Source organism: Corapipo altera, unplaced genomic scaffold (genome assembly GCF_003945725.1).
Source record: "Corapipo altera isolate COAL_440 unplaced genomic scaffold, ASM394572v1 0, whole genome shotgun sequence".
NCBI classification, from domain to species: Eukaryota; Metazoa; Chordata; class Aves; order Passeriformes; family Pipridae; genus Corapipo; species Corapipo altera.
The window spans coordinates 57509684-57535379 of record NW_020884872.1 but is presented as its reverse complement, the minus strand read 5'-3'; the positions used below and the strand labels follow the sequence as shown (position 1 = coordinate 57535379).

Below are 25696 nucleotides of genomic sequence, written 5' to 3'. Positions count from 1 at the left end.
TTCATCTTACCAGCACACACGGCAGCTTGTTGTTCTGCAGCGCCACGTTCCACACCGTACTTTAGGGATGCTTAAAACTAATTTATCATCCAACTAGGCACAGCATGGGCTGAGCGGCAGAAAGGACTGACATCTCTAATTTGGTACAGGGACCGCTTTTAAGTTGCTGCCACAGCCTAAAAGGAGAAACTGAGTGGGGAAGATGCTTCTCTCCACATTTTCAGACTTGGAGCTGGAGCACACAAGGGCACTGAAGGCACACGTTCAGCCCCGTCCATGGCCCACTGCCTGAAACATTACAGGCTCCTGTGTACCCTCCTGAAGCCTTGCAAAATGTGAAACAGAATAAAATTCTTCCATGTACTCTTTTCCACACAAAATCAAACTAGGGGAGAAATAGGGAGAAAGACAGGCAAGAGGCTAAAAGGGCGAGCGCACCCCATCAGAGAAATGAGGATCAACACAGGGAAGGGGATGAGAGGCTCTAAAGCAAGGTATGCAATTCAGACAATTTTCATGCCTTTTTCTGAAACTGGGATGTGGGCAATTCTACTTTTTAAAAGTTACTGTAAACAATTGTCCTTTTCTTAAAACTACTGTAAAATTACCTAATGACAGTTTTTAACTTATATTCCCTGCAAACTAAATATTATTTTTAGCGAAAATGACAGAGACTAAAATACTCATATACAGGAATTTCACACTTACTGGGATCTACCTGTACAGTGATTCCTGATAGGTGATGGAAAATTGCTTGAAAAAAAGCAAAAATCTTAGTGCTTCCCAGAGGAAAAGGCATGTTTTCTGCCAGTACTGTAACATACTTCTGCACTCATTCGGTGTTGCAAGCTGAATCAAAACAAAGGTGTTTTGATTTGTAAGAGGCAATTTCAGCACTGTTCTCTGTATAATCCCAACAAATGACGGTACAGATCAGCACTGGCTTTGATAGGACACTGTCACTTCAGGAGATACCCAAAGCAGCCCATCAAACCTACTTTATTCTCCATTTTCTAGGACAGTGTGAAATATTCTTCTGCAAACTAAGTGCATATTATACCTTGACTGTTTTACAGGAAGAGTGTTTAAAGTAAGCACAGTGTAATTAAATGCCACACCATGAATCTATGTACTAGATAAGGCTGTTTCTAGCTATCAAACATTTTTATGTCTTCTAGAGACAGAGATTAAAATAGGCCTTAACATAATTGGTAGCAATGATCTAATAATTTCAGCTTAAAGGTAGCATTATTGTAGCTATAAAACAGGTGAAAATGCATTTAAATGCTGAATAGAATTGGTTTGTTAACTCTTGCTCAGGTACTAGTGTGTTTAAGACACACTATTTTTTTAGAAGCATATATGAAACTACCAATGACATTAAAAATAATCGTTAGTAGGTTAAAAATGTCCAGCAAGCAAAAAACAGAAGATAAAGTTTTGCCCAAATCATATAGTTTAATAAGAATCAAACAAATGGTAGATTTTTTATGTAATTTATATTTTACACGAGTACTATACACTGGTGTGTGGGTACTTACAAAAATAGAAATAAAACCCCTCTCAGATCTTCTTTAACAATTCTTTAACCATTTTACTGAACATTTACGTACTAGGTGTTATAGAAAGCATTATAATAAGAAATCTTTGTATTTGAAGTGAATTGCTATTCATAGTTAGGCCTTTGCTTGAACCCAATACAACTGTCAATAATCACAAGAGATGTGAGACAGACCTGCTGTTCAACAGCACACTCAGCATCCCACTTCAACATGCTCGTTCCAAGTGAACAAAAAGGTTAAAAAAACTAATATAAACCAACTGTCAAAAAATTTAATGGTTCATAACTCATTTTCAACCTGAATGAGAAAAACAAAAGCAAGTTGCTTTGCAGCAAGCCAGTATCAAGGTATAACTATGGATTTTTTTTCCTCATCCTCTATGAGCAGAATTCAAAGCAACAGTTCAGGTTTAAATGCAGGAAAAGTATAGAATTGCATAGAGAGACGTAGTCTGAAGTTTTAGAAGTCTCAATTTCACATGGAGGACTCCAGAGATTACCTAAACACACTACTGGTATAATCCAAAGATCCCACACAAGATATTAACTTCTCAAACTGAAAACAATTCTTACAAAATTGAGCCAAGGCTTGATGAGTCTCTAATTAGGCCCATGAAATGGGCAAAAACATCATTGGTCACTGCCTTTACATCCAAAACCTCCTGAAACTCATCAACTGTAAAACACACCCCAGTTGCTGTATGGGATTGATCTGCCCTGAAAATTAACAGAATGTAAAATATATGATACAACCACAGAATATCCCAAGCTGGAAGGGACACACAGGGATCATCGAAGTCCAACTTCTAACCCTTCACAGGACCCCCAAGTATCACACCATGTGCCTCAGAATGTTGTCCAAATGCTTCTTGAATTCAGACATACTTGGTGCTGTGACCACTTCCCTGGGGAGCCTGTTCCAGTGCCTGATAACTCTCTGGGTAAGGAACTTTTTTTCTAATATCCAACCTAAACTTTCCCTGACTCAGCTTCAGGCTGTTCCATCATTCCTGTCACTAGTCACAGTGCCTCCTCTGTGCCTCCCCTCATGAGGAAGTTGTAATTGCAATGAGGTCTCCCCGCAATCTCATTTTTGGCTGAACAGACGAAGTGTCCTCAGCCACTCCTCATATGGTTTCCTCTTACGACCCTTCACCATCTTTGTTGCCCTCCTTTGAACACTAAGAGCTTAGTATCTTTCTTATATTGTGGTGCCCAAGACTGCACAAAGGACTCAAAGTGAGACTGCCCCAGTGCAGAGTAGAGCGGGACAATCCCCTCCCTTGACCAGCTGGCGATGCTGTGCCTGATGCCCCCCAGGACAGGTTGGCCCTCCTGGCTGCCAGGGCACTGCTGACTCATGTTCAACTTGCCATCAACCAGGACCCCCAAGTCCCTTTCCACAGCACTGCTCTCCACCCTCTTGTTCCCCAGCCTGTACATACATAGAGGGTTGACCCACCCCAGGTGCAGAATCCAGAACTTTCCTTTGTTAAACTTCATATGGTTGGTGACTGTCCAGCCCTCTTATTTGTCAAGGTCTCTCTGCAGAGACTCTATGCCCTCCAGAGACTCAACAGCTCCTCCCAATTTAGTAGCATCTGCAAACTTGCTTAGTATCCCTTCCAGTCCTGCATCCAAGTAATTTATGAAGATGTTGAAGAGCACAGGGCCCAAGATGGAGCCCTGTAGAACCCCACTAGTAACAGGTCACCAGTCTGATGTCACCCCATTCACTGTTACCCTCTGTGCTTGATGCGTGAGCCAACTGCTCACCCACCACATGATGTGTTTATCCAGCTGTGGGCTGGACATTTTGTCCAGAAGGATCCTGTCAGAGATTCTGAGTATCAAAAGCTTTACTGAAATCCAAAAAGATTACATCCATTGACTTCCCTTGATCAACTTGGTGGGTTACCTTGCCATAGAAAGAAATCAGGTTGGATAAGCAGGACTTTTACCTCAAAGTCATGCTGGCTGTGACCGATGACTGCGTTGTCCTTCAGCTGTTTTTCAAAATGCATGTGTTAGTCCTTTTTGTAAGCCACTAGCATTTCCAAAATGCAGTTAGTCTGCTAAATATAGGCACCTAAAACTGGTCCTAAATCATTTCCTAAAGTTTTTTGGGTTTTATACTTTCTTTCTTCATCAACAAGAAGGGGAGCCTTAACTGACTAGACTACATTTCTGTGTCCAGAAATTACAGTAAAGGAAACCTATGTTAAAGATGGAAAAGAGCTAGAGTTTGGCCCAAATCCATACCAGAGGCTACTGTGACAAGAAAGGGATTTGGAAAGTGAAGACAGACAGACTCCTAGGAAAGAGGCTACTTAAGAAATACCAGATATGTACTGAGGGACCAAGGTGGTAGTGGGAAAACCCATTAATAATAATAAAAAAGATACCCAGTTAGTTTTCTCCAGTTTAATATCAAGTGGTGTTATAAACTGCTAAACCCAGACATCTTCACATTATTACACTTGATGCACCATAAAACAGGTTTATGTTACAGTGTAAGATTCACTATTATAAAAGTTGCAGAGACCTTCACACACAAGTCTTTATTTTTTACTCCTCCTATTGGCATCCAAAGCCAGTAATTCTTATCTGTGTACAAACGGAGTATTTTCTTCTATCTTCTACAGTCACTTTCCAATCAACCAGTTCTAAACAGCAACATCAACACTGGTAGTGAGAAATCAACTAGTAAGTGCCACTGCAGTCATTTGCTCAAGTCACACACACTTCTTGCTGGATAGCTGGCTGTGGAATTTTACTGTCCTCTGTCTTTTCCTGCCCAGGAACCTGGCAGACAGTTTTCCGTTTGAATAACCGTAGACTTAACCGTAACAAGTCACTGTCCATTGCTGCAGAATTTGTGTAAGTTTGTTTTGTTGCACCCTGTTGAAAGGAAAAATGAAAAATAAAAAAAGAACTGAAAGCAATGGCTTTTAACATGCAAACTGAGAAATTACTCTCAAGTACTCTCAATAATTAGAGGTTAAATCATACATATCCACTAGAAAAGACTTTGAGAATTAATGATTTTTCTATTAGCATGAAAGATCATAAATTCCAATGCAGTCGCAAATATGGCTAAAGCAATTTTTCTTTCAATTTCAACCTGAATTCTTAAAATTCTTATAAAAGTATGCGGAATCTTAAGTAGGAGAATTATTCAACAATTGCCTTTGAAATTGTATTTTACCCAGTTACTTTTATTATGCATTCTCTAGATATAGAAAATGTATCTCCAGAATTTAAATCCCCAAATGAGAAGAAACAGCACTTACCTCTAGTCTCAAACTTAATCTCTCATTTTAAGTAAAAAATAAACACCCTACAACCTCTCTAAATAATAGTCTCTTAGTTATTTATAGGACTAGGTCTACTTCAGAACAACAAACACAAAAACTATCTCCCAAGAGAAACTCTGCTTAGTGGAATCCACACTTTGACCAAGCACTGTAAGCAAAGTACTTGCCTTTTCATTCTTCATCAGCTGCTTACGAATTGCAGAATCCCTCCGAAAGCACAGCGCTTTACAGCAAGGACCCAGATTACTGAGAAGACCTGCTCTCTCTTCCTTTCGTCGAAGTGCAGCCATGTTCAATGCCCCCAGTTCATGTTCAAAAAGGTTTTCTGCATCTAGAAAGAATTCATAGTTGCAGAGATTAACATATACATGGTATTTTTGAACGGCAATATACAGTTATATGAAATTCCCTAAAATTTTACTATTTGTATTTCTGCCTTCTAAAAAATACCGAGGTTTGGAAAAAAAAGGATGTTAGAGTTTATAAAATAGCATTAACAAATCCTTTGCCATTCAAAGGGAAGGATAGGTGTTCTTCTACTTAGCTTCAGCACTGGGAAGCAATTTTGAGACAGCAGTCACTGAGAAGCCTAAAAATCAAGTGACAGGTCTGGAAAGAAGACAGGGTATGACTTATGGTCAGACCTGTGTGATGGAAGAAAGGTGTTTACCACTTGCATTAATCATAAAGTAGTCTAATTTTCACTTCTCTGCCAGACATCAGATAACTGTACCAGTATCAACACAGGGTCTGTATGGTTAAACAGGAGTGAAATAGAACTATCTAGAATAATTCTTTCATATGTGGTGGATGAACTACCCCTTCCTACCATCTCACCTAATGCATTTGTTAACAATACTCAAAGTGACAGCCCCTCAGCACATTTACCAGGAGAAAAAGTGAGCAGATCAAACACTTCTACAAGAGATGGATCCTGAGGAGAATCTTGTCCTGCAACAAATCTGTTTCTATGAAATGCAGGCAAACCCAAAAAGAGTGGCTGGACCACAGCTCACTGATTTATAACTCTTTTACAATAAATAGGAAGATTATGATATAATAGAAAAAAAAAAAAAAGGTAACGTATGTGGCTAAGTCCAATCCAGCTGCATCTATACAGTAACTGGGTGTTCAGCAGGGAATTTAACACTTCACCAGAGATGCCAAGAAATCTGGGAAAAATATAGCATCTAACTGCTACAGCAGTTTGGCAGTATACATACAGAAGAGGACAAAGATGCATTTTTAAACCACTCAAAATTTGGATGAAGCTCAGTAAGACTAGTTTCTAAACAAGGTGAAAAGAAACAAAAAAGTTACATGCAATGAAGGGCAGGTTAAAGAGAATTGCACTGAAGTCATCAAGACAACCTCAATGGTCCATCAAAAAATGGAAATAAGTGACAATATACAAAAAGGTCACTTCGAAGGTAACACAGACAGCTTGCAGAGTCTTCCTGGGTGCCAGATGCTTGCTGAGCATATCTGGCAAGTAAGCCTGTCCATACCCTTAGAGGAAACAATTGAATATAATAGATAGAGGACAAGTCAGCTACAAATCTCAGTTCCATCATGTGCTACAGATCTTTGTTTCCAAAGAAAAAATAATTAAAGAAACCCACCCCTAAACAACCTATCATTTCCTTTCTTTCTGCATTTCAGAGCATTACCATAAACTTTTCATCCTCAACAAGAACAAAGAACAGCAAACTCAGGAGTAAGAGAGGGAAACAAATTATACCACCATGAAGAAGTCCAAAGTGAAAATGCTATGTTTTCACTGTAACACACGCTGAACGTATCCAGCTTGAATTAATGTACTTTTTAGGGCATCATATTTGTGCCTTTCTTTAGAATACACGTGCTGTGGTTGTGTAATCACTACATGAAGAACATTCACCTGGCAGGTTACAGAAGAAGTGCATACATTGAAAGCCTGCTGGCAATTCCACTTGTAGCAACTTCGATGCACGAGACACTGCACACACCAAAGGGGCATCAACAGAGGCACTTCAAATCCCCCTTCCTCTCCAGAACAAAGTTCTGCTGAATTTGAGTACACTTAGGACAGTCCAGAGGCAGTGCTGGAGAGCCTCCTATTATCACTAAGGACTTTGTTTATTTCTAGTGAAGTATGCAAGCATTGCTGAGATTATTTCGAGTATCATTTTAAACAGCCAGGTACAGTGATTCTGCAGTGCAGTGCAAGGAATCCCTGGTAAAAAGCATTCAATTATATAGCAAAATTAAAGCTTACAGGGAAAGAGACATAATCATACCTTTATTATATCAGTTTGTACCCTCAGGAAGACTCAATATTTATTGACTTGAGGAAAAAAAAAAGTAGAAGCACTAGCAACAGCCCAGGATTAACAGTTATAGAACTCAAATGGCTCAAACATGATGGAGATTAGCAGGACTAGGAGAAGTTTTGGATTAGGCTTTTTTTTTCCCACTTATCTGAGACTGTGAGGTTAACAAGACAACTGCATGAAGAATAATGTAAAGAATTGAAAAGTATTGTTTCAAATTAAGAACCAGAATATACAGAGTAAAAAAACCAAAAAGAACATGAGCTCCACAGATACTATTAGTTACAAGCCATAATTTTCTAAATTTTAAATCATGCAATAATTTGCACAGAGATCTTAGAGAAAGCAAATATTTCATAGCCCTAAAACAACCATTCTACCATGCAATTTGTCACAAGCATCTCAACTGTTTCCTGTGACGCAAAGAGAAAAATCAATATTCTTTCTCATGCAAAAGCCCTGCTTACACTACAGCATTGCAGTAAACAGCACTGATACAGTTCATGCCCATCCCATCTATTACGCATGTCTTATGACACACTTTGTCCAAATTCCAAACCTATGTATTGAACTTCCCACTTCTAGCAGAGGTATAATATAAAAATTTCACTTAGTGCCTTCATTGTGACCCCAAAACCCCTATCTATGAATTCTAGAGAGGATCCTCAGAATAAAAATAAGATGACGGGCAGTAGACCTTAAGAGAAAATAAGAAATCTTATCTCTTTTTTGCGACATTACTACTGAAAAAGATATTTAGCTCTCGAAAACACTACTGATACACTTTGGGCTGGAAAGCATAAATGGTCTCACAGAAAGAATATTCTGCTAAGATAAAATTTTTTTGTTTTGGTTATTAGTCTAGACCTCCTCATCACTGCTGGAATGAAAACACTAATTTGACTGACATGCTGCTGTATTACATCCCATAATTTTCACACAATACTCATTATACACTTTCTATAGTCTCTGAAACCTAAAATAATGAACATTTCATTAGGACTTTTTCACTAAGCACAAAAGACAGTTTAATCCCTGCAGAAATTACCTTTAGGTTTTTCTAACACTCTCTGGCAAGTCTCTTTTATTTTGGTGAAGAGCTCTGGTCCTGCCAATCGCTTGGAAATGCCAACTCTCAACATAACAGCACCTGGTGTAAATTTTAAGAGAGCAGCTCCAGGCTCACGTGGTTCTTTTGGCTGCTTTGGCATAAGACTGGACCAATCTACATCTATAACATCCACTGGATCTGCAAAGACATTGACAGAGAATAAGTTATCACATTTGATTAATTTCATACGCTGTGTACATCACTGCTTCCTAAAACAAATATATATTGGATGAACATTGTTTTAGTTCTCTTGGACTCTGAAGGTAAAAATGCCAAAACCCACTTAGGTGGAAAAAAGGAGTACAAAAATATAAAGCTTCGTGGATTAAAAAAACAAACCAAACCAACTACCACTAACATCTGCTTAATTTTTATTGTAATCCCTGTGCGAAAGGCTGCTCAGACCCTGCTTAGCTTGCAGATTTGGACATATCACTGACACATTCACAAAAGTTACAGTACAACTAAACATGCTAAAACAGACTGAAATTAAATGCTTAAAAAACTAGTTACTATTTCAACTCTGCATGCTGGATTTTTTTTTTTTTTTAAAGAAAAATATACTATTTATTGCGTTTCTCTAGCACATTTATCATAGAAAATACAAGCACTGATCATACAGCCCAGATTACCCAACTGAACTTAAGACAATTAGAAGATCCCATGCTTCCCAATCCATTTGGAAAACACTGAAGCACAGATAGAATCTGATCATAAACTGCACTCCTAATTCAGAAATACTGTCAACACCACAACAGCATTATATACGAACTGATCTATTCTTTATATTCAAATAATCATAAAGGGGGGTTGATATACTTTTACCAGGCATCTTCTCATCCTCCTGTTGATCCTCACGCTTTTCAGCATCACCTGCCAGAATTTCATCCAGTTCATCATCACTGATTGGCTCATATTCTCCAGCACCAGAACCCAGTGACTGTACATCATTAGTCTTTGTTTCATCCTCTCCTCCTACAGAGACAGATACATACTGTCACTTTAAAGCAATCATATTTGTTTTCTAAACACACTTTAAGCTGCCTGAAAACAAAAAACGTTTAGTAAACTAAACTGTTAGCTTTTAGGGACAAGTATATTCAACATAAAACCAGGCATTAACTCACAGAAGTTATTTCTCCCATACACAATGTGGCAGTTTGAATTTTATGTACATCAGTCATTTTTTTTTGGTGCAGTACTAGTCAAACTGCACACAGATGGCCATATTCACAAGAAACATGTTGATTAACTGGTATCTGACACATAATTTATAATACAAATCTAAGTTAGTGCCACAAAGTCTTTCAGGTGCTTTTGCACATTAATCTAAATTCAAGATTCAGTCCCAAGGCTCAAGGAGAAGTAACAAAACTCCAAACTACAAAAACGTAATAGATATCCTGAATGAAAAAGTCACGCACAGAGTTTTTAGACTCTTTGTGGCAGTCACAAAAAGAGCTTTTAAGCCCTGTCAGCTTCCTCTAGTTGTTGTTACCCTCCCATCCATCCAGACAGTATATGCGGATTACAGATACCAGTGCTGTATGTGGAAACATTTCTTAAGACTTGTGAACACAAGACACTCAAACATTGTATTTTGCATTTCACGAAAGGAACATCTGAAGGCATTCTGTCACCTCCAAGACTGAAAGATCTGACTCAAGCATTCAAAAATCCTATTGTTCTAAACTCAGGCTTTCTTATGGTTCTGCACCATGGTACTGGCAATGAGTTGTGCCACACAAACTGGACAGAAATTACGAGGATCCTCCCCTGTGGATGACTATTCTAATATCTTCCAGCTCCCTTACCCAGAAGGGAACCTGCTTCCATTTTAAGTTCCCCCCTCATTTTTTTTTTGGCTTGCCTTCATAAAAGCTACAGAGGGAGAAGAAAAAAATAAAATCACCTCAAATAACCTAAAAATCAGCATGGAAAAATCAAATAAAATACATGCTAGCAGAGCATAAATTAACTACTCAGACCACCTGGTAATGGTTTGGAGGACGCATATAGCATCTTACTCATTATTTAAGCCCACTCCTAGAGCAAACACATTAAGGTTCAAAACATTATAATAATTTTATTATATTCTGATGCATTTTGTTAGAATATATACTACAGTAATTCATCCAAGTAAATACCACATACCTCCTTAACATTATCAGACTTGGAAATTGTATTTAGTTTTCTAACAAGTTTTTCCTTTTTAGAAAGGAAAGTAAGGTGTTCTGCACCAGATTTCATTTTGTGTATTACAGTTTAAAATATTCACTGCCTGTATGATCCACCTTCTGCATCCACACTGATCTACCAGATACACCAGCTCACCAGTACTACCTGTTTGGACCCATTAAAAATTTTGGTGTATTAAGCAATTAAAAATAATAATTCATAATTGTAAAATACATAAAAATTTTAACTTTGAGTCAAAGTTTGATAATTTCTGGACTATAATCCTATCATTACCTTTACCACTGTTTTGTGGAGATATACTCTCATAATAATTCTGCATTAAACACTCAACACACTACTCAGCTAAAAGGAATGATGTAAACAGGAGTTACAAACTAATGAAAGACAGTGAAATACACTAAACCTTAGAAAATCATAAACATGCTATATATAGCATGCTTTAATAAAATAGAATGCCATCTCGTATTTTACAAGAGATATTTTTCTAAAAAAAAAAAAAAAAAATCCTAAATATACCATAACTTCCCACAGATGATAATTTTCAGAGAATTTAGAACACAATCTTTGAAAAACAGACAAAAGAATACACACTAAAACACTCAGAAGTCTGCTGAAAGGCTGAACCTAAGAACACATTTAACATCAACAGCCTGTTTAGTTACAGGTGCCCTCTTGGAAACAGGTAATGTATCTAAGAATAGCCTTTCATTATCTCTTTTCTGAAGCTACCATACTGTACTCTCAGATTTACTCATGCACTAGTCCTTTCCTCTAACTTAAAAATAATTGATCTGTCTATTATAGCAAGACAGAGCAGATCTTTCGAGGCTCACTCTAAACACAATCTTTGTCAAGTGCTTCCACTTCAGAGATAATCTCCATAAATGGAATTTTCTCTATTGTACTGGTCAACCCTAATGACCACTTTGTGAGTAAGCATAAAGGGGACACAAGTAACAAATACTTCTCATCATCCTCTTGAGACAGCATTTAACTGCCCAAATTAACAATTAACACTACAGATAATTCTTATTAAGAATGCAAACACAATGAGCATAACCATACCATATACCAGTTACTCTGGGTTTAGACTCATTTCTTTCTCCCTATCCACGCAAAGCTCAAGCTTCTAATGCACGTGACAAACTCTTAAAGTCTGTCAGTTGTTTGCCCCTTACTTACTTTATTTGTCAATCCTAAGCTCATCTTCCCTAGGATCAGTAGGGCCAGCAAACTGAAGCCACACTTACCTCAGGAAAGCTATTTTTGGACTGTTGTGCTATGCCATACATATGTTTCACCTACTAATCAGACAACCAATTCTATGATAATAGGGTTCTGCAGAAAAAAGCCCCAAAGAACAGTTCCAAGTCGACACTTTTTTTTTCCCCTTCACTCATTACCTATCACTTCCAAAATAAGAAATAGATCTTACAGTGACATAACCAGGCAATCAAATGTTCATGTTATCCTTTAGCAAACTGCCTATTCAGAAACATTACACCTTGGTGAAATTATATCTTAGATAACTTATGCTTCTTTTCCTCAAGACTTCTTTAGAAATTAACAGACAACACTAACAACAATTAACACTATGGAAGTGTTAATTGCTCATCAGATTTCTCTTATTGTGCCTGCTTCCACAGTAGAGAAGCTGGAGCCAACAAAACTTTGAGTAGAAAATTATTCTGATATAGCTCAGTTCAGCACAATGCTAACAGAGAAAGAATAAAATATTTGTCAGCCCGGGTTCTTTCCCAGAATATCTCACCTTCTAAACTCTCTACCTTTTCGGCCTCATTTCCATCTTCAAAACTTTGTAAAGGTCCTAAATCCTTGTCTGTTTTTTCCTTCTCTGAAGCTGCTGAATCCCGACAAACTCCATCAAACTCCTTTTCATGATCTCTGTCCAGTTTTGTTTCACTATGCTTTGTTGATTCCTTTTGAGAAGAGATGTCAAGAGTTCTCTCTCTCTCTCTTTCAGCAGTATCAGGTAGTTGTCTGTCTCTTTCTCTCTCCAGCTCCCGTCTTTTCTCCCTATCCCTCTCTCGCTCTCTGAGTCTCTCTCGTTCCCGGCTCCTTGGCCAGTCTTTGTCAACATCTCGGTCCCAGTCTCTCTGTCTTCCCTCTCTCCTGTCTCTCTCTCGTTCTCGATCATGGTCATGTCGATCTCGGTCCTGAAGCCTTTCCCTGCTATCAAAGGACCCAGATCTGGAATGGACCTGACGATCTGATTCAGGAGAACTTCTTCTTGAACTGTGGCTTCTTGAATCTTGACGATCTGGATAAAATATTTTAAATATAAGCATGACTATGACACATAAATGTAATTTTACTACCCAAAACATTTTAAATATTCAAGTATGAAAATACATTTCTCAAAAGCATCATCTTCAAATAAATAATGCCTTCAGACTGCCTATAGATTTAGAATCACTTAAACATGAGGTAACTTCTCCCAGTTCCAAAAATGAATTGTAGTGGCTACTTTTTACTATGACAGAAACCAAACTGAAGGTACACAATCTTAACTCAGAAATTTAGGCAAGAAAAAAAAAACCAAAAACCCTCAAAGTTCATATTTTTCAAAACATGTTTTCTAAAAGCTAAGAATGCTTTAGTTAGCAAATGATGAATTCAGAAAAATAATTTCAGGCATGTAACCATGAGGAGAACAGAGAGTAGAAATGCTTTAAGAGGAAGATATTTCCCTAGTGATGCTGTTTAAATTTTAAAATATTTTACCTATTTTTTTATACATGAAGTGCACAAATAAAACAAGTCAACTGTCATTATTTTGATTTGGAATAAAGATGATTTCCATGTGCATTGAAAGTATGCCTAACAAGAACCACAACAGATTTACCTAATTTTGCATAATTTCAGGAATTTCCATATAAAAAGTAATGCTAATAATGAATTTAAGTACATAATTTAGATGATTAAACTACCTCAGTGTTCTGTTAGCACAAGTATTTTCTCTTTCCATGAGGTTTTTTGTCCTACAAATTACTTTATTCCCCAGACAGAATGAACTGCATCTGAGTCAATGTTTTGGTATAAACAAAATGGTAATCCTGCCCGCTGAGGATCAGCTTCTCAAGTGTGGTAACACTTGCAGGACTCTTAATTCATTCAGTTTTACAGTGAATGGCACCTCCCTCTCCTGTCACGCTAATTAGAGCCATGCAGGACTCATTCGGGATTTGTACACAGAATGACAGTCAGTCTCACTAAAATGTATCTTTTTACCTGAAGATGTGCTGCGACTGGGTTCCCCTCGTTTCAACTGATCGATTCTGGACTTCCGTTCAGTGATTTCTAAGCTTTTCTTCTCTCTGTCCCTGTCCCTATCCCTGTCTCTAGAGCTACTGTGCAGGATCCTCTTCCGTCCAGTCTGGTCATCTCCACTGCGATGTGCTGACTCATTGGAAGGGGATCTAAGTCTGCTCGAGGCATGGCTCCGATTGCTACCAAGGCTGCTGCTGCGCTTCTGATCCACAGGTTTGCGGTGTGGTCCATCCTCTATAGTAACATGAGGGGCTTCCACCTTTTCTCCCCTCGTCCTGTGACTTTTTCTATGGGAATCATCAGTGCTTCTTTCTGGAACAACAATATCACCACGTTCAGGAACATCTTCATCTGACCAGTCACTAAATGTTGTATCTTCTCTTTTTGTGGGGACTTCTGCCACAGCTTTCTCAGGTGGTGCTTCAACCAATTCATCTTTAGTTACAGGAGGGGTTCTTGGGCCTTTTTTCTTTTTATGGTGTGGAACAATTTCTTCATCAGAAACTTCAGAATCACCCTTGGATCTCTTCCGCTTTTTCTCTACATTTTTCCTTTTTTGACCTTTCTTGGGTGAAAAGACCTGGCTTTCCTCAGTTGTCGATTCATTAGCGTACCTTTCCACCCCACTGTCATCATCTTTCTTCTTCTTTGTGGCCTTTTTCTGTACCTTAGACTTCTTCTTGCTGTCATCATGCATTCTATCAGAAGCATCCCTTTCTTCAGAGGGACGGTGTCCAAGATTTTCCTGAACCCTGGACCGGGAGCCTTCTGAAGCATCTGGTTGCTCTCTTTGCTTATCTGCTGAAGAAACCCTCTCTTTAAACTCTGGTTCTTCATAACGCCGGGAACTTTCCTTTCTGTCTGATTTTCGCTCTTCTTCTTTCCAGCGACTCTGCCGCTCTTCTGTAACATGAGAGGGGCTCAGTGACCGGGATTCCTGTGGCCGCACAACCTGGCTCAGCAGTCTGTGCTTTTCATCTACAAAATGTGAAAAAAAATGTACTTCTATTGTTTAGGAAGGAGAAAGTGTGAGCATTTGGTATCTTCTGCATGCAAAATAAAGTGTCAATTAAAACATATAATCCATTACTTCAGTTAGATTTCCTAAACTTTTTCTACTGCTGCAGCAGCAACAGGCTATTTCCATTTTGGTAAACATGCATCTTAAACAGCAGATGTGGAAGACACTATCACCTGACAGACACAACAAACAGTGACAAAATAAAAGACAAACAAGGATTCAGACAAATGGCAGTGCTCATAAAAAATATGGGGAGGACACTTACAAAAAATTTCCCCATGTTTTTCTATTTCAGATTGCAAGTTATTTTCCATAGACACAGGGAAAGCTGGATCCAGCTGCAGAGACAGCCCACTCCCACTTACTTTTATCATCTCCACTGTTGTAAGCATCACTATCAGGAGAGTGATCCCGGCGACGTTTGGGTGACTGACGAGGACTTGGACTGCTTTCGTTTCTGTGACGCTTCCTGCAGAACAAATATTTACCATCAAAGTTCTTCAGGAATCTCTGAATTTATCATCAATACAATCCCTGAAGTCTAAGTACCTCATACAGAACACAATACATTTAAAGATGCCAGGAAGTTTTGTAGTTTTTTAAGCTATTATTCCAAAACTGAAAGTATGATCAGTTTTTTGAGCACAGTGTAAGACACCTTAAACCAAAATTCAAAGATTTAAGGCAACTATCTTTTTGCCAAAAAGTTACAAAAGACTATAAAGGTCAATTTTTCCTGTGGCAATGATCCTTGCAGCAAGCTGACCCCAGCTGGAAACTAAGTCCCCACCCAGGTGCTTCCTTACTTCATCCCCCTGTGGAAAGAGGGAGAACCCGTATTACATTATTTATAAGAATCCACAATTCCCTCACACAAAAGCTACTACTTATTTCCAAGCAAAGCAATCACAAGGGCAACACTGTTTTGCTCATTACTAATGGAACAATGAGAATTTTATTGCACTAAATCAAAAAAATGCAAAAAGCAAATCAGTGCTACACACTTAAAGGAAGCACCACACATGAACCTGGGATATTGTTCAGGCCTTCACTGGTAGCCTTCTGGTATTGAAAATATAGTAGTGCAAAGCATAATGCATGTTCCACAGAAATTTGATGAATAAAGTCACGAACCCTGACCTAGTTAGCTGCTATTTGACTTTCAGGCTTCAAAAGGTACCACAGTCTTCTATTATGTTTCCAAGAATGCAAGCATTACTAGAGACAAGACCATGCAAGTAGACTTGGAAGGGAAAATGACATCGTTTGACACCATTGTTAGCTCCTGAGTAGCTCCATGATTCAGCACTAACAAAACATCAGATTAATTTCACCAGCATAGTACTGATTTGGGGGCCACCAGTATGTGTCACACAGATGCAGGGGAGACATGGTTCCAGACCAGGCCTCTGCATAAACAGGATGTTTTCTTCCTTATGATCCTCCCCTGTTTACTAATTTTAAGAATTCAACAGTAAAAGACTGTCCTTTTTTTTCTCCTTTGACTGAAGTAACGCTCAGATCCACTCACTTGGATTTTCTTTCCTCATGGACGTCTCTTGAGCTTCTTTCTTCTCGGATATCTTCTCTCTTATCCCTGCGGTCTTCCCTTCCTTTTTCCTTGTCATCCCAGTCTCTTTGGCGGTCTCTTTCTTTATCTCTGTCTCGACCTCTCTCCCTTTCGCGTTCCCGCTCCCGATCTCTTTCTCGTTCTCGCTCCCTTTCGCGTTCCTCACGCTCTCGCTCCCGCTCCTTCTCCCTCTCCCTCTCTCGTTCCCTTTCCCTGTCATGGTCCCTGTCTCGGTCCCGCTCGCGATCCCTGTCTTTGTCCCGCTCTCTCTCCCTCTCCCGTTCCCGAGCACGATCTCGTTCCAACTCTCTTTCTTTCTCCCTTTCTCTTTCCCGGTCTCTTTCTCTTTCCCTTTCTCGGTCCCTCTCCCTTTCTCGCTCTCTCTCTCGGGCCCTTTCATCTCTCCTATCATCAGACCGATCCACCCTTCGCTCTTCTCTTCTTTCATCCCGCTCGAGATCATCACTTCGTCCTTGATGTCGTACGGGTGAGCTTGCCCTCTGGTCTGTAAAGAGAAGCAGGTTGGATTACCAAGTGTTAAAGGGATACACACTGCTTCCACTACACTAATAAAAACACAAGAGCCTTTGTTTTGGCAATCTAGATATTGGTTTGCATAAACTCCCTGCAGAAACTTGAGAATTTCCTTTGAGGATGAAAGAAGACAAAAAGCAGAACTAATTTTCAAAGATATTTCAATATTTAGGGAATGAGCTTTCCTCTGATAGTTACCAAAAAAAGAATTTATTTTCTGCCAGATTTTTCTGGACAGCTTCAGAATATAAATATATGTTTAAGAGCCTAGCTATTACTACTGTATTACTCAGTGATTCCAAATCTGGTATAAGACCTCAAAAAGCTGTGAATGACATATATATGAAATGTTAAGACTTCTGCACAAAAATCTGACTTCCTAAACCTATCAGGAGTCATGTGCTTTACAAGTACTCAGACTATTTATAATACATAGTAAAAGCTTCTGCAAAATAAGAAATAATGGCCTATCTCATCATCGAAGGAGGTCCCTGCACAGAAATACACAACCAATCCCACAAGAAAGAGAGAAGCAAGGATGAGATATGGGAAGCAGAAATGCTAAAATTTTTCATACGTATTCACTGCAGAGTCTTAACAGCTTTAGAATCTTGAGTTTTTCATTTTTCAAACAGTAGATTAGAGTCAGAGGGAAAACTAAACAGATGTAGAAAATTACTGATCCAGAAGGACAGTGCAATCTAATTGTACTTACTCTCCACAGACTTACCTACATAGTATTAATTACATTTTGGATATTTTTTGAGTTTTTCTATAAGTTTTGCCCACTTCATAGTAATTTCTATGCTCATGTTAGTAGTATTTGAGCCACAACAAATCAATAAAACTATTTTCCTACAATATATATTAAGAGCACTTTACAAAAGAGAAAAAAATGGCATGAATGACGTTGGTATTTTTTGGTCCATTACTCTGAGGCTGAGAGTGCACTTTGCAGTAAACTGAGACAATGTCCACCAGGCAGGAGTAGGAGGAGTCTGGACAATACTAAATCAATACAGTGTGCATTTCCATCGGTGTAATCAATTTTCATCCCTGAGTGAATTAACAATGATTTAGTGCTCCCCTGTTACCAGGTAAAATTAAAAGCCAACTTGAGTGACATTTCTGCCATGGATATAACACTTCTTTTTTAAAAAGGGAAATCATCAATCCATGCAGTCGGTTTGTTGAACAGATTTCACATTCTTTTAATGGTGCCTATAACATTGTAATATGATTTACTGTGCATACTAAGTATTAGATTTTATAAAGAAGTCCTGTAACTCTTATTCATTATGTTAGTTTTGTTGAAAAAACATCTATATGAAAGTCTTATATGAATCAAATATTGCAAGTGTATTAGACAATTAGATGTGCATAGTCAGCACTTCTTACATGACTTCACTTTTTTAAGTGCTGTTTCAGTGGTTGTTTGGAACACTTACAAATATTTGCCCTAGTTGAAGAAAGACAGCTCAACTTTGCAAGCTTGCATTTTAAAATCACACTAAAAAGATTCTTTACATATCAGAGAACTAAGTACCAATTCCAAATCTATGTCAATTTTTCTCGGAATGACGAATGTTAGAACTGTGGTCTAATTATGGAAACTGTGTCTTGAACTGCAACTCTGTGAAGGATTTACTCTTACAGAAGTGGTCTAAATTTTTAAGGAAGAGGACAGTAAATTTTCAATTCAAGCTCTCTATATTTTTCCTCCCAAAGGGAAACACAACCCATTCAAAGCAATGAAATCCCTTGAAGAAGTATAGTTTGTTTAAAGACTACTTGGATGAATAAGCACAGACAGTTCCAAAATCCAGCCATCCGGAGAAAGGACACAGTATTCATGCACACATTGCCAATGGAAGATCTTACTACAGAAGTTAACTTATATCAAGAATAGGACTAGTGTCGGTGTATGCTGTCAAATGAGTTAGTTATGAATCAGTGATGTGGAGAAAGAACAAGAAAGGAAAAAGGAGGGAGAGAGAAACATACACATGCATACATATACATTTGACTACACATGTATGTGTAAAAATGTATATTAGAATACCTCTTTCTCTGTTGTCACGCCTATCCCTTTCACTATGTCTTCTTTCAAAGGAGGAATCCCTTGCTTGATCTCGACTGTCATAGCGATCCCGATCAGCATAGCTACTCCTTGATTCCCAGCTGTCATGGTAGTTTCCACTACTGCTGTGACCATCAACCTGGGATCCTCTAGTCCCTCGACTTCCTAATAGAGATGCAGCAACATAAAACATGAGCTTCCACATGTAAGGAAGTCCACTGATATTTATACCAACCAAAGTAATAATATCTAATAAACTTGAATTAGTAGTTCATGGACAGGGATTGTAGAGTCAAATTCTACTTAACCAAGAACTCAAATTTCACATTTTAATTGTAAAGTTCTTATTTTCAAACTGCAAAATCAAGACTTTCTAAATCACCAGCCCCTGGTCATAGTACAAAGTCTCCTGACTAGAAATATAACAGTCCAAAAGTCAGTTCACGTTTATTCTGAGTAGGATGTAAGCTTGCAGATAGCACAGTAAGAATAATCAGAGAAAGCAGAGATCCCTTTTCCTGTAAAAATTGCATGTCATCTCCCTCATGAAAATGTCACAATAAGCCTGAAAAAGCAAAATGTATTACAGAATGATTAAAAGGTGGTAAGTGAAACTATTTTTTAAAGTGCATCAGACTTGTAAAAATATTGCCAAAGATTAAAATCCCATTTTTCAGGGGATCAATCAAGAAGGGACGGAGGGGTGCGGCGGAGAGAGGTGGGTGCGTGTGAAAGATGGTTTTCAGGTATTAAGACATGTGGTTGCTTTTGAAAGAAGACAAAAACCTCACTACCCAGGGGAAAACCCAGGGTTGCAGAAACATTAGAGTGGTGTAAGGGTTAGGGTTTGTTTTAAAATGGCATGGCAGAAAATCCATGTTATGCTACTTTAATGAATGGAGAACACAGAAGTGCTATAATTTGAACAGTACTTTTAATTTAACAGCAATAGAACTAAACATAATTTTAAAAGCTTGAACTATCTGGTTTCTATAGCAAATATTAAAAAGGCAGTAAGAATGCAAATATTCAATCTCTAATGATAGGGACACGTGAGTTTTTTAAATTATACAATACCTTTGTCAGATAATTCTGGCCCTCTGCCTCGACTTCTGCCAGTTCTATCACTTCTGCTCTCATTTCTGGACTCACTTCTGGAATCATTCCTTGTTTCAGCACGAGAGCTCTCCTCTCTGCCATGGGATCTTCCATAGCTGCGCAAGTCCTCTTGATACTGGTCATCCTTCTTATGGGCATCACGACTCTCTCTGTCTCTGTAGTCATGGGAATCCCGTGTGGAGCGTGAGTCTCTCTGATCACGACTGTCTTTGGTATCTCTGCTATAATCCCTCGTATCTCTGGAGTCTCGAGTATCTCTGGATTCCCTTGGCTCCCTCCGATCTCTGTTGTCTCTTGTGTCCCTCCGATCTCTTCCATCACGAGACTCTCTATCATCTCTATGATCCCTGGAGGTACTCTGCTCTTGGTCATAATCGCGGTCATCTCTTGTTTCTCTTTCTTTTTCTCTTTTCCCTCTAGTTTCTGTAAAATGTTTAAAAGAATGTTATACATCTAGCTTGATCAGAGCAAGCAAAAATTTAGCACGCAACACTAAAATAATATAGAAAAAAATACTTATCACACACAGTGAATCAAAATTAATATGTAAATCAGAGAAGATTGTGTTGGAAATCTATCTACACATTCAGTAAGTTTTAAAGATCTTACTGTGAATACAAATCTCTACAAATATCTGACTGTTCAAAAGACAGTAAGTGTAATTAAAAAAAATTCAAACATACTAAAGAGTAAGCACATTTCAATAACTTTAAGGTAGGATCATTACTTTTCCAATCACAGGTTCCTCTCATTTTCTACACATGCTTCCAGAAAATTTGTGCTGTATTTAGACCACTTGCAAGGCCTCAATGCCCTGTTAAAGTTTGTTTGGTTTTTTGTAATTACATATTTGTAATATTACTACTACAGCAAGATAAGTTTAGAGCCAGTCTAAAATAAAGCTGACATATGTACTCTTTGTAATGTGTCTCCTGAGAGAAACAGTATGTTTGCTCATCACATATTGCTCCACCAGTTCTACAGATTTCTCGAGGGAATGACTGTTTCTTTGCACGCACCTCATTTAATGTCAATTAAAAAGACAATAGACAGAGCAATCAGTGAGGACTGTATTTGGGCACCTCACAGAAAAGAGTAATAGTTACTTATGAGTATCCTGCTGAGAAAACTACTTACTAAACTGACACCATTACTGCATTACATAAGAACGACCTAGATATATACCTACAGTATCTTTACAATCAGTCCAGCCTACATAAGCAGTCCTATCAGGAATACTCCTATGCACTGTCCCTGAAAACAGCACCAACAGCATAGGAAGAGTAAACACAGTTGGTATTTTCTTCACCCCTAGACATTGGAATGGGTGCAGGTAAATAATTTTCAATTATTTGAAAATCAAATTTCAAAATGCAATTTGCCAACAAACAAAAATTATTCTGAAGTGCCATTTTTTATTCATACCATCCCGCCTTTCGTGGCGCCTATCATGAGACTGTGAAGTCCGATCGCGATCATGTCTTCCTTTTTCTCTTCCAGGAGATCGGTGTCTTGAAGGACTTCGCTTCCTCTGAGGTGGGGAGGAAGAATGTGGGGGATAGGGAGAAGATGATCGCCTTGCAGGCGGGGAAGTTGTCCTTTGATAGGATGGGGAAGGAGTTCTTTTGCGGTGTGGGGAAGGAGAATGTCTTTGAACAGAGGAACCTGACTGTGATGAAGAGGAATGATGTCTGGAGGATATGGGAGAATGATGCTGACCTGACGGGGAAGCAGATCTGCAAGAAAGAGTTAGAACAGGCATGAGTGTAATAATTTGACTTGATAGGTTCTTAACATACCATATAAAAAAGCAATGAAAATAATTTGCCTATTCTCTACCCTCTGATGTTTCTACAAAACATCAAACCAGTTTTCCCTTTAGGTTGCCATGGATACACCTCCAAAATATGCTTATCTTTAAATGATTATTATTTAATATTCAAGAACAATTTGTCCAATCAAAAGTATGTTACATAGCTACCAGAATGCTTTCCTGGGGAAGAGAGGGAGGAGTCAGAAAAAACCAACATTATTCCCCTCCCCGTCCCCAAATCAAGAACCGCTGTTTTCTTCAATATCAAATGCTTTTCAGAGGTCATGGTAAAATTAGGCAGATAACTTTTACAGTGCTACTAGGAGGAATTTTTGTTTACAACAGCACTGAATTTTTTTCGAAAGCAACAGCAGTCTCCTTCTTACACACTTTTAACATCTTTTATTATATGCATCTATCTTTAACCAATTCAGACTTGGATCCAGAAAAAACATACACACAGCTACTTAAAATTTTAGCAAACGTGAATGTTTACTTGAACAGGGAAAACTCATATCTGATAGAATAAAATGTACATAGAATGTCTCTGATCTTCAAAATCCCATCACTTAATTAAATATCATTTACACAAGGGCAAACAAATTTCCTCATAATATGTTATCCCATGCACAGTCTAATGCGGACAAACACACGCTTCTAGTCTTTGGGCTCAGCAGTGCCTTTTTTTCCCCATATCAGCATCAAAGTAACTTGCAAGTATCTTTTTCTCATAAAATATGCATTGCCCTTAACTCCCAACTCCCTTCCACTTCACAAAAGTCCAGAGACCAAAAAGAGAAGAGCAGGAGTTAGAAAAGCCACATATGGAAAACACATTTCCAAAAATTCCACTTAATTTTAAGTCCCTGCTTTTGAATATCCTGTACAGTTTGGTAACTTCAAATAAACATCCAGATCCAAGGAGCAAAGCCTTGGGAACAGAATACCAAGTGAAATCAGTGGCAAACTGAGGTAGGAACTCAAGTCTGTAAGGATGTACTTTTTATGTAAAAGACAACACAGATTCCATTACAAAATCAGATATATTCACTAAAGAAAGCAACTTGACTTGATTGTTGAAGCATTTCAGACTTGTCAATTTAGAGAAGTCAAACAAAATTTTCCAAAGCAATCAGAGTAAAATTTTCTCAGGGTCAGTCATAACTGACAGAATCCAGCAGACTATCATGACTTACTGTCTTTACACTAAGACTACATTTGCTTTTCCCTGTGAAACCATTATTTTGAAACATGGGGTTACCAAGATTGGCTTGTATGGAAGGCTTTCAATGGTAAGAAGACAAAACATTTAAAATATCCTTTCCTGCTTCTAGTGGAAGGCCCATTTATCTTCCCTGTTTAACACTCCCTTGCACAACACTTGACAGAAGTAGGCAATGATGAGCAAAATACTGGATGTCATGGTTTAACCACAGCTGGCAACTAAGTACCAGATAGCTGCTCACTCACTCCCACCCCCAGCAGGACGGGGAGGAAAATTGGAAAAAAATTGAAAAAACCTATGGGTTGAGATAAGAACAGTTTAAAAACTGAAATAAAGTAAAACACAATAATGACGATAACAATAATAGCAATTTTACTGCTATTGGGGAGATAATAAAAAGAGAGAGAAGAACAAAATCCAAGACAAAATGTGATGCAAAATACATTTGCCCACCAGAACTGACGCCCAGTCCATCCCTGAACAGTGATTGGCACTGAGCAACTCCCTCCAGTTCATATACTGACCATGACACTCTATAGTAAGGAATATCATTTTGGTCAGTTCAGGTCAGCTGTCTTGGTCATGATCCCCACCAGCATTTTGTGCATCTGCTCACTGGCAGGGCATGGGGAACTGAAGAGTGAGCACTACTTAGCAACAAATAAAACATTGCTGTGTTTATTATTCTCATGCTAAATCCAAAGTACAGCACTGTAAGCAGCTACCAGGATGAAAATTAACTCTATCCCAGATGAAAACAGGACAGTGGAGTAAGCCAGTTAGACCCCGGAGTCAGCAAAAAAGCAGAGCAAAGAGTACTGAAGAGGTATTTTTCAGACTCTGTACTACTGCCAGTTGCAGGGGGAATGGGCTGCTCTACTGTCTTCCCTATAAAGAATCCAATTATAGAAAATGTCCATCAGTGACATCTAGCTTAAAACAACTCAGTGTTGTTCCAGCTGAATTGAGTCACCACAACAGCAAAAGAGCTTGCTTACAACTCTTTAGGATTGCTGAATGGATGGGTTTTATTTTGCTTGTTTTATCTGCACGCAGATATACAGGACATCTGGAGCTTCTCCCCCACCCTTCAACAGAAGTGCAGAAAGCAAGAATGTCTCCCTCTCTATTATTCAAACATAGGACTATAGTAGTATTTAGCATTGCCATTCTAAACCTAAGCTAACACTCTTTCAGACCAAAATAGGGAGCCTGCTCCATTCTTTTTATTGGGTGGTAAATAATTTTTTCTGAAGTCCCTAGAACTAGCAGCATGATATCTTCCTTAAAGCTTCCTGCAAGAAACTTCATATTGTACTGTCCAGCCAGTTGTGCCTGCTTCTCAAGAAATATATGAAGAGTCAGGGGGACAGTGCAGGGAAAAAAAAGTTCCCAAAAAATCACAGGCAGACTCTGTCTCATATCAGACTTCTGAGATTTTACCCGAAGACCAAACATTTGAGAGGAACTCATAAATAGAAGCCCACGCCATGGCTTGTGTTCTTGACATGACAGGTACCCTCAGCGTAGTAACTTGGCAAAAAAACCCTAGTCTCAGAGTTCAAGTGTTTGAGGCACAAACATATCCACAACAGACACGTATAAACAAGTAGTCAAACCAACAGAGGAAGTCCTCAAACTAGTACTAAGGGTAATAAAATCCATGCAATTGACCTCCCACCTGCGAGAGGGTGAGAAGTTATGTTTGTGAGTGGTTGACTTGGTTGGAGCTCGGGAGGTTTGCCTTCGCCTTGCAGCAGGTGGTGAATACTCCCTGGAAGGGGAAGAATTACTGCCAGAATGATCTGCAGGACTAGGAGAACGCTTCTGTCTACGGGAGCTTTCAGAGGGATCCCTGGGAAACATAAACAGCAGCTTGCTTAACAGGTGTAAGATGGCATTAGTACATTTCTGAGAAACTACAAACACCTCCAAGACAGAATCCGTGACTGCAGTATCAAGAACTATGTTATAGAATCATTTGTTCCATCTATAATTTCACATATGAAATTAACTTAAGCTAGTAAAACTCAAGAAGGCAAAATATGCACTAAATTTCTTGCTGTGCTGGACTGTGAAATATAAAACTAGAATATGGCAAAACCAAAAATATCTTCTTGTAATTTTACCTAATATTTCACGTGACAGTGAAATAGAACTTCCATCAATGGAGAAATATATTGCTACTTTATTTAAAAATTTCTGTAATATTGGAACTTTGAGAAGCCCCAACCTCACTCACACTTTTAAAGGCTAATCCCAGCTGCAAATGAATGAAAGCAATCTGTCAGAACCTTCAACTATTTCACTCACTGTACTTCAGGTAGATTTGACACTACTACTTCATTTTTATTATGGAGGGAAAAAAAAAGACAAGAATCCAATACTGAAACAAAAGGCTGTAGTCACCGCAGCAATACCTGATCATAGTACAGTGACAAGCCAAGCATTGTCTCAATCCTAGAATGTTCTTTTCTACTGTTTGCAACTTCCTTCCAGTAATGGAGTGTGTAAACATGAGGGAAATAATATAAAGTAAATAT

At 38.5% G+C, this 25696-nt stretch overlaps 1 protein-coding gene across 4 annotated transcripts in view; it reads right to left on the bottom strand.

The window, feature by feature from the left end:
* Window positions 1-3970: 3970 nt before the first annotated feature.
* The window catches only part of ZC3H13 (zinc finger CCCH-type containing 13), a 45554-nt gene continuing 23828 nt past the window's right edge, over window positions 3971-25696 (bottom strand). The window contains exons 8-20 of one of the 4 annotated variants that reach the window (XM_027649155.1): window positions 24835-25008; window positions 21541-21851; window positions 20074-20538; window positions 18979-19161; window positions 17567-17573; window positions 16344-16898; window positions 15178-15281; window positions 13753-14769; window positions 12272-12781; window positions 9121-9276; window positions 8239-8439; window positions 5046-5209; window positions 3971-4462 (exon numbers count right to left, since the gene is read on the bottom strand). In XM_027649155.1, coding sequence (XP_027504956.1) covers window positions 4292-4462; window positions 5046-5209; window positions 8239-8439; window positions 9121-9276; window positions 12272-12781; window positions 13753-14769; window positions 15178-15281; window positions 16344-16898; window positions 17567-17573; window positions 18979-19161; window positions 20074-20538; window positions 21541-21851; window positions 24835-25008 — 4018 coding nt within the window. In that variant the 3' untranslated portion in view covers window positions 3971-4291. The remainder of the gene's footprint in view (window positions 4463-5045; window positions 5210-8238; window positions 8440-9120; window positions 9277-12271; window positions 12782-13752; window positions 14770-15177; window positions 15282-16343; window positions 16899-17566; window positions 17574-18978; window positions 19162-20073; window positions 20539-21540; window positions 21852-24834; window positions 25009-25696) is intronic. The other 3 variants (XM_027649165.1, XM_027649173.1, XM_027649184.1) reach the window with 3 other exon arrangements.